Source organism: Macaca mulatta, chromosome 6 (assembly GCF_049350105.2).
Source record: "Macaca mulatta isolate MMU2019108-1 chromosome 6, T2T-MMU8v2.0, whole genome shotgun sequence".
Lineage (NCBI taxonomy): Eukaryota > Metazoa > Chordata > Mammalia > Primates > Cercopithecidae > Macaca > Macaca mulatta.
This window is the reverse complement of record NC_133411.1, coordinates 177098810-177112629: the sequence shown is the minus strand read 5'-3', so window position 1 is coordinate 177112629 and position 13820 is coordinate 177098810. Positions and strand designations below refer to the sequence as shown.

At 47.5% G+C, this 13820-nt stretch overlaps 1 protein-coding gene across 1 annotated transcript in view; it reads right to left on the bottom strand.

The window, feature by feature from the left end:
• Positions 1-464: 464 nt before the first annotated feature.
• The window catches only part of TENM2 (teneurin transmembrane protein 2), a 689205-nt gene continuing 675849 nt past the window's right edge, over positions 465-13820 (bottom strand). The window contains exons 27-28 of the mRNA XM_015141369.3: positions 3277-3407; positions 465-1641 (exon numbers count right to left, since the gene is read on the bottom strand). Coding sequence (XP_014996855.3) covers positions 880-1641; positions 3277-3407 — 893 coding nt within the window. The 3' untranslated portion in view covers positions 465-879. The remainder of the gene's footprint in view (positions 1642-3276; positions 3408-13820) is intronic.

Sequence of the window (13820 nt, the reverse complement as noted above, 5' to 3'; positions counted from 1 at the left end):
GAATCTCCAAAGACGAAAGAGTATGAAATTTATCTGTAGTGATTATAGCCACCGTTTTGAATTAAATTTTACACTCTGCGCTCAAATAAATTAGCTCAGGCCAGACTTAGTTGGGACCTGAGAGTTAAGTGCTGGATGGTATTATTTCGCTTTGATTTTTGATAGGAATTTCTTTTATTCCTTCATTTTTTTTTTTTTTTTTCTTTAAAAAGTATTTCCAGTGCTCACTCCTCCTCTTGTATCCCCCCCCTCCCCAGGCGCTACACACAAATCACCCCCAAAGTCGTGTTTTAAATGCACCTGTATTTGCTTAAACGAAAATGTCGGAAGGATTTGTCCCACAAGCAGTCTGAGGGGTTTGTCCTGCAGCTGGTCTGGTGATGCTGGCCCTCGCGGATGTCTGCGTGTCGCTCACGTGTGAATGAGTGAGGTAATTGGATATGAGGCCTTCTTTCTCATCTTCGTTTCTTTGTTTATCGGTCCGTGTGTTTGTTTTGTTTTGTTTTTGTTTGTTTTCTTCTTTGCTTTTTCGTTTTTGTTCTTTTGTTCCTTTCGGACACTTTGCGTCTCTTTTCTGCGTAGACCCAGAACAAGTGGGTCATATTTTAGGGGAACTTGGAACATCGTGTGTGTCTGTTCATTCATTCGTTTGTTTTGTTTTCCTCGGAATTTTCAGCCGGGCTTTAGTCTACTTCAGGATGAGGGACTTCTCGCTTGGACAGTAGCATTTGAACTCAAAAAATGTGAGCTTTCTTGCCACTTGGTCTCCTAAAGCAGCCCAGCCTCAGTGCCCCTGTTAGGTCTTCATCTCCTTAGGAGAGGAGATAACAGTTACTCCTGCTGAGCCATTCAGACAAGGAATGGCAGCAGATTATTTTGTTACCTCTTTCCCATCTCATTCTGTCTTAAAAACTGGATGTTGCTGCTACTGTCTGCAAGCTCTGGGTATTGCTCCACGGGAAGCACGTAATATCCCTCGTACCCTTGCACACGCCCGGTGCTCAGAAGCTGCTGCTTCTCGCCCTCAGTCCACAGGCGGCTCCCCTCTCTCCCGTCCCTGGCTTTCTGCTGCTCCTTGGCCCAGGCCGTGCCCAGGGCCCTCTGTCTTGCCTGGTCCAGGACGCGGGCCTTCTCTTCGTCCAGGGTGTCGGGGGTGAGGCCATAGCGGATGCTGAGCAGCAGCGTGGAGTACTGGAACTCAATGTTCGTGAACCTTCGAGTCCTGCCGTTGACCAGCAGCGTGGGCTGGGACACGGTCACGTTTACCCCGCTCTCCAGCACCTTGCGGCCGATGGTGGTACCCAGCGTGACCAGGTCGCCATCGGCTGAGCCAATCTTCACAAAGTAGTGGGTGTCCTTGCCCTCGATGCTGTAGTGCATCTTGTCCAGGTAGTAGGCGTTGTTCAGCACAGACGCCACCTTGCGGCTGTCCTCGCTGGCGATGCTGGACACGCCCGTGGTCACCCGCCCTTCTTTGATGGCGAACATGATGCCTTTGCCAATGATGGGCGTGGTGGTGGCAAACCAGTGACCCGCTTTCTCTCGGATGCTGGCGTGGAGCTTTTTAGTAATGACCTGCCCTTCCAGAGCCATGAAGGCCTGGTTATGTCTCTCCGTTGTCTGTTGGACACCTGTAATGAGCTGTGGGGATAAGAAAACAGAGAAGGCTGAGAAGATGAGCTGGGCAGCTCACTCAAAAGGAGTCACAAAGAGAAAGGCTTGGAACTCTCTTGCAAGAACTAGTGTTGGGTCTGTCCAGATCTGAGCTGATGGAGTCCTACTTTTTGGAACTATGGACAGCTGGTTGATTACCAGTGCTCTGAACTATGGATGACTGGTTGATTACTAATGCTCTGATGGTGTGGCCTGTCCATCTTGCAATTGCCACTAACTAAAAAAAATGGTAAAGGAGGTTTGCCCCTTGCTGGCATGGGCACCCACGCCTACACACTTACCAGGTCAAGCCACCACTTGGGAAGAGCCCTGTTCTGCACTCTGATGGTTGGCAACTGCCTTGCCAGCTTCAGACCCAGGAACGTCCTGACACAAAGGGCAGGATGCTGATTTGAACAGCCTCAAACCCCACCACTGTAACCTAGATTTCCCAGAGGCCAATGACTTGGATATTCATTAACTTCCTTGGGTTAAGACCTTGCCACTCAAAGTATAGCCAGCTGCAGAGGAATCACTAGGACCCGTCCTGTTCAAAAAACAGAATCTCAGGCCTCACTCCAGAACAACTGAGTCAGAGGCTACGTGTGAACAAGATGCCCTGGGTGATCTGTGTGCATAGGAACAGTTGAGTAGCATCAGGCTGAGAGATTCAGGCTTCAAGGGCGAGAGGGAATATCCCCCGGCTTTGAGGCAGTTGCTTTGGATCCTTGCCCTGGTTCTGCAGGGGATGAAATCACCATTATCTCCTTGGCCTTGAGCTCTCCACTCGCAAATTACAACTTGTCTCAATTGGTGGTTGGGGGACAGGCTGGGATAATGGGAGAGGCTGCGTTTGGGAGGTAACGGCACTTAGATAAATGAGAGAAATGATGGCTATTCATCCACTGAGTGGTCCCCAAGGGGCAGGACTGAGTGAACGCTGTTCTCAATTACCCAGCAGCTCCTCCTTGCCTCTCTATAGTTATACAATCTGGACAATTATTCAGAGCAGCTGAGGCCTTTCAGACTTTGATAGGGCTGAGCGCCGGTTCTGTAGCAGGGGTTATCTGAACCCCTCCCATCCGATTGCAGCAGAGGTCTCAGCTGCACCCAGATGGAAACTGACCACCCCTAGGTCATCACAGAAAGACCCAAGCACAAATTATGTTCTGAAAACTCAATCCGTATATGTTTGGCCATAAAGCGCCGAGGTTTTATGTGGGGCATAAAAATGTTCTTTAATGGGACGGAAACTGCAAACCACAGTTTTATGATGTCCCATAAAAGCTGAAAGGGTTATGATCTTATAGGCAGTGCAGATGGTAGGTTGCTGCTAGATTTCTCTGTGCTGTTGTTAATCAAGGAGTGACTCAAGGGTATTCTACTGAACAGATAATGATACCACAATTAAGGCAATAATCGAAGTTAGTAAGAAATATGTGCTGTGCCAGACAGGTGACAGCACTGACATTCACTTTCCTGGGAAGTCTCAATGTGTCCCGCACCTTTTATACCCAGCTCCAATGTTTTCCTGCACTGGCATGCCCTTGGCTCCCACGAGGTTCTGTTTGCAAAAGGGAATGATGACAATCATTTGGATTCTTGGCAGGAACCTCCGCTTACCTGTCCATTCTCACTTGCTTGACTCTCTGACAGTTCATAGGGAGGAGGCACGAAATACATTTTGGCTCTTGGGAAGCCAGGAATGATGTTGCTAAGCTGAAATCCAAACATCACAAGCCAGCTTTTCACATCTATGGTGGAAATAAAAAGAAAGGTTTCTGAAATCACGATGGATGGAGAGCAGCAGCGGAGCTTAAAGAGAGAACAAAATAAAATGGGTGGCTGGGTGTAGGGTCCAAAGGGGAGGGGGGAAGAGTTCGTGACTATCTCCTGGGTCCAGACCCAGGGCTTCCATACATGGGTTTTAGGAAGTAGATGTCTTTCCAAACTTGGTCAGTTGAGAACCGCCATGTGGTGATTAAGAAGGCCCTTGCTCGAATAAGACAGATCTAGCTTCAAATCCCCTGGCTGTGTGACCTTGGGCAAGTCCCAGCCCCTCTCTGAGCCTCAGGTTCCTCAGATATGAATTGGGATAATAACTGTGTCAGTTTCATTGGGTTGTTATGAGGATCAAAGGAGGAAATCCACATAAAAGGATTTTCACAGTGCCTGGCACATTAACTGCTCGATAAATATCAACTCCTTTATTTAGCAAGTATTTAAGGGAGCATCTATCACAGGCCATGGAGCATCTATCACAGGCCACACAGTGTGTTTAGAGGCTAGAGATACAAGGGTGGGCTGGAGGGATAAGTGATGCTTATTATCGGTGTGCAAGCCTTTTGGACTGGGGCTGCTGCACTGAGGCTGGCTCACTATGGAAAGGGGTTTCGAAGAGCTGGACACAGATGGAAAGCAGAGTCCTCTGGATCCTGAGAGCCCTTTTCTCCAGCCTTCCTACTCTCTCTCTCTCTCTTTTTTTTTTTTTTTTGAGATGGAGTCTTGCTCTGTTGCCCAGGCTGGAGTGCAATGGCACAATCTTGGCTCACTGCAACCTCCGCCTCCCAGGTTTAAGTGATTCTCCTGCCTTAGCCTCCCAAGTAGCTGGGATTACAGGCATGCGCCACCACACTTGGCTAATTTTGTATTTTTAGTAGAGACGGGTTTCTCCATGTTGGTCAGGCTGGTTTCGAACTCCCAACCTTTCAGGTGATCTGCCCGCCTTGGCCTCCCAAAGTGCTGGGATTATAGGCGTGAACCACTGTGCCCAGCCCAGACTTCCTACTCTTTAAAGAGAAACCAAGAGAGGGCACTGGCTGCTCAGAGTAAGATCACCTGCCAGAGGTCAACATCAAGTCCTTGCATTGGGAATTATGTCACCTGCCCCAAGTGCCCTGCCCTCTGCTGAATGATCCAGGTCCTTAGAATAAGACTCCTTCCACACTGATCAACAGAGAGTCCTGGATGTCTGTGCCTCGAAATGCTCACATCTTCACCAACACCACCACCACGGAGTCCAGCAGGACTAATTTCCTTATGCTCCTTATCCCTGTTTATAATGGGCATCCCCCAAATCATGCCCAACACCCTCCAATCCCTTCCTTTCCTGCTCCAGCTTCACCTCTCCCCAGTTCCCCAAATACTTCTATTGGGTCCTCTGGAATTCACATTTGTATCGGAAGCCACAGCCCTCCCCCCCGCCCCCACCACCTCATGTCTTCAATCTGTTTTCTAATGGTTCCTTTCCCTTTTTGCTCTTACTGAAACTCTTTCTGCCAAGAACATCGGTCTCCCTGCTTCTTCACCTGCAATCACTGGACCTGGAGGTACAAATGCATTTGTAATACAGGAGGCACTCGCTTGCATTTCTCAAAGCTTTTAGCTTCTGCTCCACTGTCATTCCCTCCATCTGTTTTCCTGAATTAATTCTTAGTGATTTCATTATACAGGTAGTTGCTCCTTCCAACATTCTGGCCTCTTGTTTCCATGACCTCCTCTCCTTTGATAGTCTTTTCCCTACTCACTCTCATGTTTATACTCTGGACCCTGTCATCCCCAATCATTTTCATCCCTCCATCATCTCAATTTCATGCATATCACCCTCTGACCACTGCCTCAATGTTTTCGCACCTACCCTTTCTTGTAACAGGACAACCGTAATCCTTTAATCTCTCCCACACAACCCCTAGTACCTCCAATCCATCCCAAACTCCTTTCCCCGTCCATCCCTCACCTTCCTGGTTTTTCTTCTCTCCTTATCTAGCACATAGTCACTGGCATCATTCCCTTGGTGATATTCTCAGATCCCTTGCCCCTTTCTCACCTCACCACACTTGCTTGGTGAAATCACAATGTTGGTTACATCCAAGTCTTTGCCTATTCCATATTTGTACGTGTGCAGCTGAATGTGACTGGGGTAAAAATCATAACCATGCTGACCCGTGTCACTTTATATTCCCCAGCAGGAATTTAAAGCATGCTTCCCTGCTGCCTGGTGAGCTTACTAAGTTCCTTTACTCCATTCAACTATCCTCTCATCCTCCTGGACAATTTTACTCCTTCTTATCTCCTAAAATCCCCAATACCTGCTTCTCCTTCCTCCCAGTAGCTGACCTTACCTCCTATTCTGAGATAACTGATGCAGCCAGGGGACAGTTTCCCTAAACTCCCATCACATTTGCCGATGGTGATGTGGCTACCAGCACTTGTACTCATATTTCTGGCTTTTCTCCTCTTACTCTAGATGAGCTGTGCAAGTTCAATCCTCCCCCTATGCACTTGGTCACACTCTTTCTTGCCAACTCAGGGACATCACTCCAGCAATTTTCTCTCTTACCCCACATCATTGATTTGCTCTCTCTTCCAGTGGATCAACCCCATCAGCATACAGATATGCAGCTTAATGTTTAAAAAATTTCCCCTCTTGCCCCCGACCACCCATTTCTAATTCCCCTTTGCAAAAACTTCTCCAACTCAAACTAATTTTCTATTCTCATTGTCTCTCATTCTTCTCCCCTTCTCCTTTGAATCAGGCTTTTGCCTCCACAACTTCCCTGAAACCACCCTTGTCAAGGTCATGAGTGATTTCCGTTTGCCAAGCCCAGTGTTGCTCTTGGTTCTCATCCTGCTTGACCTATCAGGAGTGTTTGACAAGTGGAACTCTCCTGCCTTTCTTTTTTCTTTGCTTTCTGGATGACACATTCTCTTGTTTTTTTTCTTCTCCCACATTAGTAGCTGCTCTCTGTCTGTTTTTGGTTCCTCTTCATCTCCCTGATCTCTTAATGTTGAGATGCCCCAGACTCAAGTCAGTCTATGAGCTTCTTCTCTCAACCGTCTCCACTCAACAATCATGGTGATCTTAGCCAGGCTTGGTCCCCAAATGCCATCTACATGCAGATACTGACTCCAGAATTTGTATCTCCAGCATGGACCTCTTCCGGAACACTAAACTTGGATAGCTAATTGCATTTCAAATTTAACAGGTCCAAAACTGAACTCCTGATCTTCCTCCAAACTTGCCCCACCCACAATCTTCTCCATCTTGGCTAATGACAACCCCATCCTTCCGGATGTCATCCTTGACTCCTTTCTTTTTTCCATTCCCCACATCTAATCCATTAGTAAATTGTTTCCTTTTTTATTGTTATTGTTGATACTGAGTCTCACTCTGTCGCCCAGACTGGAGTGCAGTGGTGCCATTTCAACTCACTGCAGCCTCGGCCTCCCAGGGTCAAGTGATTCTCGTACCTCAGCCTCCCAAGTAGCTGGGATTACAGGTGCCCGCCACCACGCCTGGCTCATTTTTGTATTATTATTAGTATAGGTGGGGTTTTGCCATGTTGGCCAGGCTGGTCTCGAACTCCTAACCTCAGATGATCCCTCCACCTTGGCCTCCCAAAGTGCTAGGATTACAGGTGTGAGCCACCGTGCCTGGCCTAATCGTGTCCCTTTTTTTTTTTAAAAAAAAGTAATGTAAAATTCATATAAAATTCACCATTTGAAAGTGCACAATTCAGTGGTTTCCAGTACATTCACAATGTTATGCAACCATCATTACTAATTTCAGAACATTTTCATCACCCCCCAAAGCCCCTCATACCCATTAGTAGTCATTCTGCATTACTCCTCCCACAAACTGCTTTCTGTCTGTATGGATTGACCTGTTTGGGACATTTGACATGAGTGGAATCCCACAATACATGGCCTTTTGTGTCTGGCTTCTTTCACTTAGCATGTTTTTAAGGTTTGTCCATGTTGGAGCATGCAGTGTGCTTTGTTTATCCATTTACCAGTTGATACATATTTGGGTTGTTTCCACTTTTTTTTTTGAAACTGAGCCTTGCTCTGTCGCCCAGGCTGGAGTGCAGTGGCGCGATTTCGGCTCACTGCAACCTCCGCCTCCTGGGTTCAAGTGATTCTCCTGCCTCAGCCTCCTGAGTAGCAAGGACTACAGGCACCCGCCACCACACCCAGCTAATTTTTTGTATTTTTAGTAGAGATGGGATTTCACCGTGTTAGCCAGGATGGTCTCCATATCCTGACCTTGTGATCCACCCACTTTGGCCTCCCAAAGTGCTGGGATTACAGGCGTGAGCCACTGCGTTTGGCCTGTTTCCACTTTTTTACTATTATGAATAATGCTGCTCTAAACATTCCTGTATAAATTTTTTGTTTGAAAGCCTGTTTTCCATTTTTTTCTGAGACAGAGTCTGGCTCTGTCACCCAGGCTGGAGTGCAGTGGCGCAATCTCAGCTCCTGCCTCAGCTTCTTTAGTAGCTGGGATCACAGGCACCCACAACCATGCCCAGCTAATTTTTGTGTTTTTAGTAGAGATGGGATTTTGCCATGTTGGCCAGGCTGGTCTCGAACTCCTGACCTCAGGTGATCCGCCTGCCTCAGCCTCCCAAAATGCTGGGATTACAGGCATAAGTCACCGCACTGGGCCGAGAAGGCCTTATCTTTAGAAGACTCTCCCCATCGGGATCTTTTTCCCCCAGGGATCTCTCTCTCCCTAGCTCAGGATCCCTTGAGGAGGTGAAAGTGATGTTAAGAGCCCTCCTGCCTCTGTGACCAGGAATTTCAGTGGCCATTCCCATGAAGAGCAATGCCTTATGTCCTAGTTTGTATAGTTCTTCTTCCTCCTTCCTCTTCCTTTTTCTAGTCTTCCTCTTCTTCCACTTCTTCTTCCTCTTCCTCCCCTTCTTCCTCTTCCTCTCCCTCCCCTTTCCCTCCTTCCTCTCCTTTAAATTTTCTAACATGGCTGGTTTCTGAGTCTCAACCCCTTTGGAAATGTTTATTCTAGTGACTCCTCCTCCATGCTGCGGAAGGCATTTCTGAGACAACACAACACGTCTCCTCCTTTAGAAGTAATTGGTGTTATCTGGTAACAGGCTCCCTAAACAGTCTGTCTAGAGGGAATTGCTTGGGCAGGAGCTGGCACTGTGGCACCACCTAATAGCTCATGACTGTCCTCTTCTCACGTTCTTCACAGCATGTGATTATCCACCGCCAAAGCGCGTTCTCCCTCTGAACACACTGTCAGCGCGGCATCTTCAGGTGTTAAGTGTAAATATGAGAAGAGGATAATGTGAGAAGGAGGTTGTGCCTTCCCCCTCACTTAGATAAATTAAACTCCACAAAATCTGACTTTAAGCTAAAGTGTGCCTGGGCTTCGTAAGCCAAAGACCTACCAGGGAGAAAGGGATGGGGGAAAATATGCATCATCATGGGCCACATCTAGGAGGGTCACTGAACTCAAATTTTATCTGGGGCTTCCAGTTTGCTAAAGCAATATCATTCAGAGCAGGGTTGGCATCTATTTCAAGGTGGATATGGAGACCGTTTTCCACATACCCCAGAAAATAATACAAAGACAGTGTCCTCACTCTTCATCTATGAACTCTCCACCTCCAAGTCCATAGCTGCTTATAAATAACAAGTGCGTGGCTGGGCTCGGTGGCTCATGCCTGTAATCCCAGCACTTTGGAAGGCCGAGGCTGGCGGATCAAGAGGTCAGGAGATAGAGACCATCCTGGCTAACACGGTGAAACCCCGTCTCTACTGAAAAAATACGAAAAGAATTAGCCGGGCGAGGTGGCGGGCACCTGTAGTCCCAGCTACTCGGGAAGCTGAGGCAGGAGAATGGGTGAACCCAGGAGGCGGAGCTTGCGGTGAGCCAAGATCACGGCACTGCACTCCAGCCTGGGCGACAGAGAGAGACTCCATCTCAAAACAAACAAACAAACAAACATATACATATATATAAAATAATAACGAGTGCATTTATTAGCCTTTGCTCTGTGCTAGGCACTTTACATGTCGTGATGCATTTAGTTTTCACCACCCCATAAGGTGAGTGCTATTATTATCACTATTTTGCTGATGAAGAAACTGTGGCTCTGCAAGGCACGGTGGCTCACGCCTGTAATCCCAACACGTTGGGAGGCCGAGGTGGGCGGATCACGAGGTCAGGAGATCGAGACCATCCTGGCTAACACAGTGAAAGCCCGTCTCTACTAAAAATACAGAAAAAATTAGCCGGGAGTGGTTGCAGACACCTGTAGTCCCAGCTGAGGCAGGAGAATCACTTGAACCCGGGAGGCAGAGGTTGCAGTGAGCCAAGATCATGCCACTGCACTCCAGCCTGGGCGACAGAGTAAGACTCTGTCTCAAAAACAAACAAACAAACAAACAAAACAAACAACAACAAAAAACTGTGGCTCTGAAGGGTTGTTTGTCCAAGTCACACAGCAAGTGATTGGCAAGGTTAGAAGTGGTGCCTTTTTCCTTTTCTTTGTTTTTGAGACCGAGTTTCACTCTTGTTTCTCAGGCTGGAGTGCAATGGTGCAATCTCAGCTCACTGCAATCTCCGCCTCCGAAGTTCAAGCGATTCTCTTGCCTCAGCCTCCCCAGTAACTGGGATTACAGGTGCCTGCCACAACACCTGGCTAATTTTTTTGTATTTTTAGTAGAGACAGGGTTTCACCATGTCGGTCAGGCTGGTCTCAAACACCTGGCTTCAGGTGATCCACTCGCCTCAGCCTCCCAAAGTGCTGGGACTACGGGTGTGAGCCACCGTGCCTGGCCAAGAAGTGGTATCTTGAGATGGACTCAGGTTCTAATATCAGAGAGAACTGACCTCAGAATAGGGCAGTGCTGGGGGCAGGGTATAGATCCCAGTGTATCCAAGACAGAAGAGTTTCCTGGGATGCTAAAATTGGAAAAGTCTAGGGCATTGCAGGTTGTTGGGAGGTAGTCTCCCAGTTTTTTTTTTTTCTTTTTCTTTTTTGAGACCCTGTCTCAAAAAAGAGTGCCATGGCACAGTCACAGCTCACTGCAATCTCAATCTCCCGGGCTCAAGCAATTCTTCTGCCTCAGCCTCCCAAGTAGCTGGGACTGCAGGTGTGCACCACCACACTTGGCTAACTTTTAAATTTTTGGTAGAGATGGGATCTCTCTATATTGGCCAGGCTGGTCTCAAACTCCTAGACTCAAGTGATACTCTTGCCTTGGCCTCCCAAAGTGCTGGGATTACAGGCATGCCTGGCCCAGTCTTTCTTTTACACTCTTTCTTCTCGTATCTTTTCATCACAGATATGTCAATTATCAATATATTACCTTAAAAAGTAACTGTTCAAAAGGGTGCTGCTTTGGAGCCTGTGAGTGAGAAGGAACCACTCCTTGCCCCCTCCGCCTGCTCCTGGAGGCTAACTTGTGTTCCTGCCCAGATGTCTCTGAGCTCCTACCCAGTCAGTAGTATTCTGGGTTGCTTTTCTTTGTCCTCGCATTCTTGGGAAGAACAAACAGACCCTTCTCCGGCTTCAGGAGCTGCCACTTGCATTCAGAGAGTTCTGTTTCCAAACAGCCACCATTCTTTTGCTGCTACTGGGTACTGGAGAGAAAAGGTTCTGTTCTTCGTGTTTCTCCTGACTACATCTTAATTACCTCTTCTGCTTAAATTGTGAGCAGTGAGTTCAGCCACTCTGCTAGTCTCCTAAGTGGCAAATTAAGACTAATTTAGATGGGGCTTACAGATGAGCCAACATGTGAACAGCAGAGAATAATTTGGTGTTCTCCACTCGGATCCCCACTCCCAGGTCACTGCCCGGGCGTGGGCTGTGCCTGGTCTGGCTCCTTCTCTCCCTCAACTCCCACTGAAGACATCCATCCTGTGCACGCCGTTTCTCTCACACCACCCTTTATTTTAGACTCTCTAATGGTTTCTGGATTCAGTTTTGTTGGACTTAGTTCAACTTGATTTGATTCCCATTTATTGAGTCTCCATGAAGCGCCAGAATGAGAAAAGCAGTATTGCTATTCAGTAAACCCTGCTAATTATTTTTTTTTTGGCCTTTTCTGGAGAGCCACGTAAGTAGCTGAGGGGGTCAGTGAGGCTGACTGTGCCCTGTGAAATGATTTTGTTTGGGTCTTGGCAGCGGGACATGTCCGTACAGCCCACACTGCGGGTTTCTCTTTATTGCCTCTCTGGCTGATTCATTCCCAAGGTGTCTGATGCCAACCGGGCTTCTGGAAGGGACATTCTGTGTGGGGCAGGGTTCTCTCCTCTGGCTAAGGTAGGCCTAGTCAACCTCCCCATTCACACTGTTTCCTGTCTCTGGAACACTCCTTCTGTCTCCCTGCACTTCATAAATGTCTGATCAACACTACCTGCTCAGAAAGGCCGTCCGTGATCCCCTCCATAAAGGAGACACTTCTCATCACTCTCCATGCCCTCATCCTACTTTTTTCATCTTTATATCATGTATCATTACCTAATATTAATACTATATGTGTGTGTTTTCCTGAGACTTATTTTAATTTGCAGCTGCAGTGATTTCGGGGACAAAAGTCATGCTGAGCATGGGGTAAGCAGGGAAGCCCTAGCAGGGCCTCTGATGAGGCACAGGAGAGGAGGACAGGAGGGTTTACAGACGTTAGCCTAGGTCACTTGGCCATAGCTTCTGGGCCCCAAAGGTCCCAGATGTTTCTGGTGTTTGGGGATTCTGGGTTTGACTTCAAAATGTCCAGGGCTTGTCAGTGAAGCAATGCATGGTCACAGTTGATCTTTAAGGTTGTTTATTTCTGTGGCATGGGGCTCAGAGGGCAGCACTGTGCTCCAGGTAGATGCTGCTTCCATTCCTGCCTTGGGGATGGACAAGTGGCCCCGGTCACCTAAGTGTCGATGCCTCCTTGGCCCATGGAAAAGAGCTGTGAGTTTTCTGGAACTTGGGGGTTCTGGTCTTGGGTCCTCATTATTGTTTCTCTATACAAAGCATAAACAGTGAGATGGTCCCAGCCTGCTTGCTGGAAATTAGCCCTTTGGAGCCCTGGTCTCTTTGGATCTCTCTCTCCCCCTCTCTCTACCTACCTACCTACCTACCTACCACCATCCATCCATCCATTCATCCTCCCATCCACACACCCATCCAACCATTCACCCACCTATCCACCTACCCATCCCTCAATTTATCCGTCTATTTATCATCCATCCATCCATCCATCCATCCATCCATCCATCCATCCATCCATCCACACAGCCATCCAGCCATCCAGCCATCCAGCCATCCACCCAGCCATCCAGCCATCCACCCAGCCATCCAGCCATCCACCCAGCCATCCAGCCATCCTGATTTCCTTGCTCATTTCCCTAAGCACAGGGACTTTATCTTGCTTCCCATTGTATCTCTAGTATGTAGTACATGTTAGATACTGTACAAATATTTGCTGAATGAGTGAATGGATGGATGGAGAGAGACTCTCATTTCACCAATTTCTTTTTCTTTTCTTTTCTTTTTGTGAGATGGGGTCTCACTCTGTACCCAGGCTGGAGTGCAGTGGCATGATCATAGCTGACTCTAGCCTCCAACTCCTGCGCTCAAGAGATTCTCCCTGCTTAGCCCCCTGGGTAGTTTGGACCACAGGCATGTGTCACCACATGCAGCTAATTCATTTCACCAATTTCTCACTTATCACAGAGAAGTAGATAATCTGCCTTTCTTGGCCCCTCCTTTCATGCTATTCTCCAAACTTTCTATGTCGTTATGACATTTGTTCATAGCCTTCCTTCAGCCTTGAGCTCACTTCTGCTGGCCAAGGTCCCATGAATTCTTCAGGCCCATTTTGACATGGGCCCTTCTGTATATGCCAATCTTGAAAATCAGAATTAATCTGCACACACACACACACACACACACACACACACACACACACACATCTTGAGAGAATGGTATTTGTCTTATTCACCATTGAATCCCCAGAACCTAGCACAGTGCCACTTTATAAATGTGTTTTGATAAATAACTGAGCAGACGCCTATATGGTAGCAAAGACTTAATTCTGCTTTGCATTATTGTTGGTTATTTGTATATATCTCTCACCAGATGAGCCTCTGGAGGTCAAGAACTGGGTTACAGTCATCTTGATACTTACGTTCACTCATGGCTTCTCTAGTAATGACAATGTTAATAACATGAGCAGATACCATTTCATGAACATCCACTCTCTACTTGCCAGGCACTAAACTATAACTACACAAGTTCATTTACTTCTTCTTTTTTTTTTTTTTTTTTTTTTTTGAGACAGGGTCTTGCTCTGTCACCTGGGCTGGATGGAGTACAGTGGCATGATCTCAGCTCACTGCAACCTCCGCTTCCTGAGTTCAAGTG